This window comes from Mirounga leonina, unplaced genomic scaffold (assembly GCF_011800145.1).
Source record: "Mirounga leonina isolate KUSES-001 unplaced genomic scaffold, KU_Mleo_1.0 Mir_493, whole genome shotgun sequence".
NCBI lineage: Eukaryota > Metazoa > Chordata > Mammalia > Carnivora > Phocidae > Mirounga > Mirounga leonina.
The window spans coordinates 3,771,866-3,778,373 of record NW_023270780.1 but is presented as its reverse complement, the minus strand read 5'-3'; the positions used below and the strand labels follow the sequence as shown (position 1 = coordinate 3,778,373).

The 6,508-nt window shown below is 49.3% G+C and overlaps 1 protein-coding gene across 1 annotated transcript; it reads left to right on the top strand.

Moving 5' to 3' along the window:
- The first annotated feature begins 3,433 nt into the window (after positions 1–3,433).
- Positions 3,434–6,046, top strand: CRNN (cornulin). The gene is given in 2 exon segments (XM_034990088.1): positions 3,434–3,571; positions 4,700–6,046. Coding segments are annotated over 2 exon segments (1,485 nt in total).
- The last annotated feature ends 462 nt before the right edge of the window (positions 6,047–6,508 follow it).

Genomic DNA, 6,508 nt, shown 5'->3' with positions numbered 1-6,508 from the left:
CCTGCAGGCTGCATCTCACCCTGTGCTCTGCTCCTTTTACTGGGGCTTGTGCTGTGGCTGCAGGGCTGCCCTCCCTCTGCCAGTCTTTGCAGTCAAGGCCCTTACTGCACTTTCCCATCCTGACCGTCACTGCCTTTCCTGTGGGCTGCATGCAGACAAGTTACTGTGAAGATGCCTTTCCAGAAGCTACATGTACTTTCTGCAAAAATGTGTGTTAGGAGCCCATTTGGGACTTGGCTTCAGAGCTCAGAATGCTTACTTCTCATCACCCTCCAGCATGGTTGTTCTTCATCCACAGAGAACAAATTTGATGTTTGTAAAGTGCCACATTGTAATAGAGGGGAAACGTGGCCAGAAATTGAAGGCTCTGGTGCACCCATCCCTTCTCCAGAGTGGCCACTTCTCCAAGGGTTCTTGGTGTCTTCATTTATAAAAAGGGGCTTACTTATGAGGAGCCAACAAAATGAGGTGGTAATGAAAATTAAATCAAAGCAAAGCAAATCAAGCACTAATTGCCAGTACTGTTAACCTCTTGGGGACTTTCTCCTGGGACTGCCAGGCTATAAACTCTGTAAGAGTAGAAACTGCTGGCATCCTGTTCCACACTGTTTCCCTCAGGCCTGGCCCTATGTCTGAAATGGAATAAGCTCTCCATAAATACTTGCTGATTGGTTGACCAGTTGAGTTCCCCATCTTTTCAACGAAGGGGTTGCACTTAATTATCTTAAGCCTCTTCTCCCACCAGCTGTAAAATGCTGCCTACCCACAAGATGGGGCTGGGGACAGCTATAAACTTTTTTTGTTTTAATCAAAAATGAGACCCAACCAAAAAGAAATGAGATTGAATTTCTTGCATGTCTCATAAATTTAGCATGAAAGGCAATTACAAAACAAGAATTCCAAGAATGTTCTAAGTAATGGCAACATTGCCAGAAAAACATGTAAAGCTTCCCAAAGTAGCCACTTTGGAAAGGGTAACCCTCAATAGATGGAAATATTTTAAAATGTTTGTATTTAAAAAAAAAAGGAGTCCCATGACTTTGCAGTCACATGGAGATGGAGAGTGTTCACCGGGAACCCAGACCTGTGCTGAGCACTGCTGAGCCCATTACTTCTGACATGAGGAGACAGACCCAGGGAGGGATTCAGGAAGGACACCCAGTGTAGTAAGGGGGCCTGCTCATTAAGCCAACACAGCAACATGTCAGCAAGTAAAACAGACAAGAAGGGAAGTGGGGCTGGGCGAGGCCAAACCTTGGATGAATCAAGCCTTCCCATGGGGTGGGGATGGCCTATCTAAAACACTAGCCTCCATTAAATCCCCTATAAAAGGTTCCTCTGCTGCTGACCTGGTACTCCATACATTGCCTAACAGCCACTTGTTCATCCTGCCTGTGTATTAGGTAAGTGCCCTCCTGAGGAACCTCTTTCTATTCTCAGTGTCTTGGTGATCTGAGCTCATAAAACCAGGCTGTCAGATCCAGGCCATAGGTGTCAGCTGGGGGCAGAAAGTATCCGCTCTGACTGGGCCTCAGGCAAACTGGGTGTGTGCACGTGGGAGAGGATATTCTTCTGAAGGCATGAGGCTCTTTCCTTCTCCCCTGTGGCTAGCCTGGCAGCAGCTTCTCCTCCTGAAGCCTGTTTTAGCAGCAGCAATAGAACCACCCATGTGCCTTCCTGTACATCAAAGGTGTCTTATTCTTAAGGTTCTGGAAGCCTCTTGGCAGTGCTCAGAGTCTGTGAGGCCAGAATCAGGTTACTCCTGCCAGCCCGACAATGGGCTTGAAACTTCTCACAGAGGAAGGGGCTTACATGGCGGTTCTCCACCACTTCAGGGCCATATTTAGGCAAGATGAGTTTGTAGATTTATCCGAAAGGATCTGAAGTGTAACTAAAAAGTCATCTTATTATTTTTACTATTTATAGGCCAGAGGTTAAGGTTTGCCATGTGGTAAACAACAACAACAAAAAACAGGATCTTTTCATTTCTCTGTTGAGATACAATATTCTGAGTTTTGTACCTTGATGTATAAAGGCAAAGTCTGTCTGAAATTTTTGCCTTCTGGGGGCTAGAAAGGACACCGCCTGAAGAGCCCAACTGGGGTCTGTAGCCTTTGGCCACGTTGTCCCACCTTCCCCAGTGCCAAGTCTTCCTCCTTCCTGCCTCCCCTCATTCTCCTGCCTCTGCACCCAGGCCTTCCTTCTCTCATGCCTTCTCCTTTCCATCTCATGGTGCCCTCTCCCAGTGTCCCAGCTTCTGCAGCCTTCTATCGCCCCCTGCATTTGAAACTTGCCATCTCCAATGCCATCTCCTGGTCTCTGAGGCTTCTGCTTTAATGCACCTCCAAGTCCCTTTGCCTCTTGCCCAACCAGCTGCACCCAAGACTCACTTTAAGCTATGCCCAGATCCCTGGCTAACGAGAAGGAAAATCTCTCCCTTCATTTTGGAGCCATTCCTCACAGGCCAACAGCACTGTGGACTGGCAGGAGCCACACACCTATGGGCAGACTGACCTCCCTTACAGGTCCCAGTGCTGAGGATAGAAGTCAAGTTCAGAGGAACTTAGTACTTGGAGCATTGCCAATAGCTGGTAACCCAGCCTCTTCCTGAACACCTACCCAAAAGGCAGCAAGAAAGGGTGGAGTCAGGCCCCTGGTGTTCCTGCTTGGCTCCACCCGAGGCAGGGGTTGACTTACATATGTATTTATTGCCTGTCAGTGTTCCCAGCAGGACCCTAACATCATATGACAGACAACCATTGACTGGATAGACTGTCCACAGGGAACAGTCTAGAAGGCTTATTGCATTTGGGTTAAGGAGATACGGGTTCTTGGGTTTCTTGGTTCCCCCAAGCTGTGGGGCCTTGAGCAAATCACCTAACTTCTCTGAACCTGTTTCCTCACCTATAAAAAAGTGGAGATAATAAGGAGTACAAGAGATGATGCATATGGAAATGCTTTGTGAGCAGTAGTTTACATAGATGTATAAACATTAGGTATGTGTATAATAATATCACAATGATATTTAAAAGCTGCCACTTAGTATAAGCCAGCATCTGCCAAATACTTTACATGAATTATCCCTTTTAATCTTCACAATAATCCTATTGAGTGTACTTGATAGGATTACCTTCATTTCACAATAAGTAAACCGAGGCATGGAAAGGCAAAGCAACCTACCCTAGCTCACCTGACAGGTAGGTGGTGAAGCTAGCATAGAAGTCCTGACTCTGGAGCCTGCCACTAACCATGGTGTGCCCCTCCTTCCCATTCATAAAATCCATTAAGTAGGAAAGGGGAGGGAAGACCCAGACAGAGACACCGGAAGCAGAGCTGAAAATGCAAGAGACCTAGAAGAAGGAGGAGGAAACACCAAAGTTGATTTTGGAGCCCCCATGGGGGCTTTGTTTCTGTCTCCAGCTTGAGTCCAAAGATGCCTCAGTTATTGCGAAACATTAATGGGATCATCGAAGCCTTCAGGCGCTACGCCAGGACCGAGGGCAGCTGCACTGTGCTCACCCGGGGGGAGCTGAAAAGGCTCCTGGAACATGAGTTTGCTGATGTCATTGTGGTATGGTGTGCCCGGCCAGGTGGGGAGGGCCAGAAAGGAGAGAGGAAACAGGTTTACCTGCAGATGCTTTGCCTCAGGAATCTGAGGAGGCAGCCATTGGATACAGGCCCACCAAGCCTCCTGGCAGCTGTGCAGGCTGAAAGAGGGAAGGCAAAGGAAAAAGAGACAGTCACAGGAGTTGACAGGCCTGCTCCTTAGAGAAAATACTTTGACTTCAATTAATTCTAATTTGGAGACAAGGTGAAAGGACTCACAGGGGACAGCTCAGAGAGAAACAGAGCCTTTGAATATTCTAGAAATGAAAGTAATTGTTGCTTTCTGCTGCTTCTGATATAGTAACTACTTCTTATGTCTATCAGAAATGTGATCACCCATTAATAAGAATTCATTAGAAGCATAGCTCTGTGTCTTGCAGTTGCTCAAAAATATTAGCTGAGTGGTCACATCAGAAATGAGTTTTGGAGGGCAGGTTGGTTATTATCAGCTGGGGGGACACTCTGAGAGCCCCTCTCCACTCCCCCAACCACTGGCAAAGCAGACCCAGGGCCTTGAGGCATTTCCCTGTTTCTCCCTGTCTGGTTTGCATCTAAAGCAACCAGGATGATGGTCTTAGAGACAGCAATGTATAGACACAACAGAATGCATACTCAGGGCAACGTGTGGTCCCACCAGACCCCACCCACCCCATCTTCAAAAAACACCTGAGCCTCAGTGACGATCTCACAGAATCCTCTTGGGGCCATGTTCCTGCTATGCTTCTTCTGGTGTTGGGCTTGCTGGAGAGAATCCTGTTCAATGCCAGGTGCCAGGGGCCATGGAAAACCCAAAGAATCATTATGAGCTCAATCATTTCATTCATTCTTCATTGAATCTTGATCCAGTTCTCCTATAGCCCAGAAATTATGCCAGGCACAGAAGATACAAAACAAAAGGTGCTTTCTACCCTTGCAAGAGGGGCAGGACTGCACACTGAAAGTGATTTCATGTTAGGGCTGCTGTAGCTATGTGAGTGGTGTGGGCCCAGCACAGGTGGGCTCCGTTCAGGGGTGGGAAGCCTGAAAGCTGAGTGCACTGGCCCAACCATACTTTCTTCAGGGGAGAGATGCTGATTTGGCCTCTTCTCCACAGGAACCCCACGATCCTGCCACTCTGGATGAAGTCCTGCGCCTGCTGGATGAAGATGATACAGGGACTGTGGAATTCAAGGAATTCCTGGTCCTGGTGTTTAAAGTTGCCCAAGCCTGTTTCAAGACAATGAGCGAGAGTCCTGCAAGGGCTTGTGGATCTCAAGAGTGTAGAAGCCTTCCCACTGGGGCCTCACAAGAGCTGGGGAAAGAACAGAGCAGGAGAGCTGAAGTGGGGCAGGCTAGGGAAGGACAGCATCAAGAGGGGAGCCAATGTGGACAGAGCACTCAGGCCTCCAGAGGACAGGCAGGGATTGGGGCTCAGACCCATGGTCAGGATCTTGACCAGGACAGGCAGTCTGAATCTCAGAGACAAGAGAGACAGAGTCAGCAGACACAAGCTGGGGGACATGTGCAGCAGACCCAGAGAGTGGGAGAAGCCAAGAGTCACCAGACCAGACAGAGGGAGTCAGAGAGACAGTCACAGACCAGGAAACAGGACAGAACACACCAGACAAGTGACCCAGTGACTGGAACTGGAACTCAGACACAGAGAGATGCAACCCAGACTGTGGAGCAGGACAGGAGCCATCAGATAGGAAGCCCTGGCACACAACCACAGAAGTCCACCCATGGCCAGACCAGAGGGACTGAGGTCCAGGGTCAAGACAGGAGCCAGACAAGCCAGATAGTGACAGGAGAACATGTTCAGACCCTGGGAGGTGCTGCCCAGGCCATGGAGCAGGACAGGAGCCGTCCAATAGGAAGCCCGGGCACACAGCCACAGGAGTCCACCCAGCCACAGGAGTCCACCCATGGCCAGACCAGAGGGACTGAGGTCCAGGGTCAAGACCGGTACCAAACAAGTGAAGTGGTGACAGGAGAACACATTCAGACACAAGCAGGGTCACAAACCCAGACACACACCCAGACCATGGAGCAGGACAGAAGCCAGACTGCAAGTCACATAGGGGATAGAGATGAGGGACAGACCCAGAGGCAGTCAGGCAGTGGTCAAAGATAGACACAAGTGAGCTTCTATGAGGCAGGAGAGAGGAAGCTGGGAGGACAGACCCAGGCTGGGTCAAGCACTCTGACAGGCAGACAGGACTGGAGCAGCACTCACCCAAGGTGTACTGTGACAGGTGGGCAGGGAGAGAGAGAACCCACAGTGGTTACCCAGGAGTGGGTGGATGACCACACAAGGGAGATGGTGATCCCAACGCAGAACCAGGGCAGCCTGCACACTGGCATGCCTTCAGCCCAAGGCCAGGAGACAGCCCAGCCAGAAGGGAAGCAAGGCCTCACAGCCAGGGGGCTATATTCCTACTTCAAGAGCAACAAGCTGTGAATGTCCCAGCCCCAGACTAAAGTGCCCAATACTGGAAGAAGACAGCTTCTTCTTCAAGGTTGGCTTGTCCTGCCCTGACCAGTCCAGTTGGCATGTCTCTGGACATCAGTTCTTAATCACGTGTTTCTCTCTTAGGTCTTTCTCAATGAAAACATTTCTGCAAGGTGCTTTCTATCCTAAACTCCTCTGAGCTGCTCTGCTGTACAGACACCCTCAGGAACAGGAAGACACAGAGCTAGTCAACCATTTGTGCCAAATTCACCTTAGTTTGTGGGAGGTTTCAGAGCTACTTTTATCTCTTCCATCTGTCCATTGCCCCATCTATCCTAATGCACCAATAAAACCTTCCTAAGCAACTAGGCTCCGTGTCCCTTTCAATCACTATTGACATGATGGGTTAAGGGCTACAAGGCTGTGATAATGAACTCAACATGGCCCCTACCCTAGAAGAGCATCTGGTTG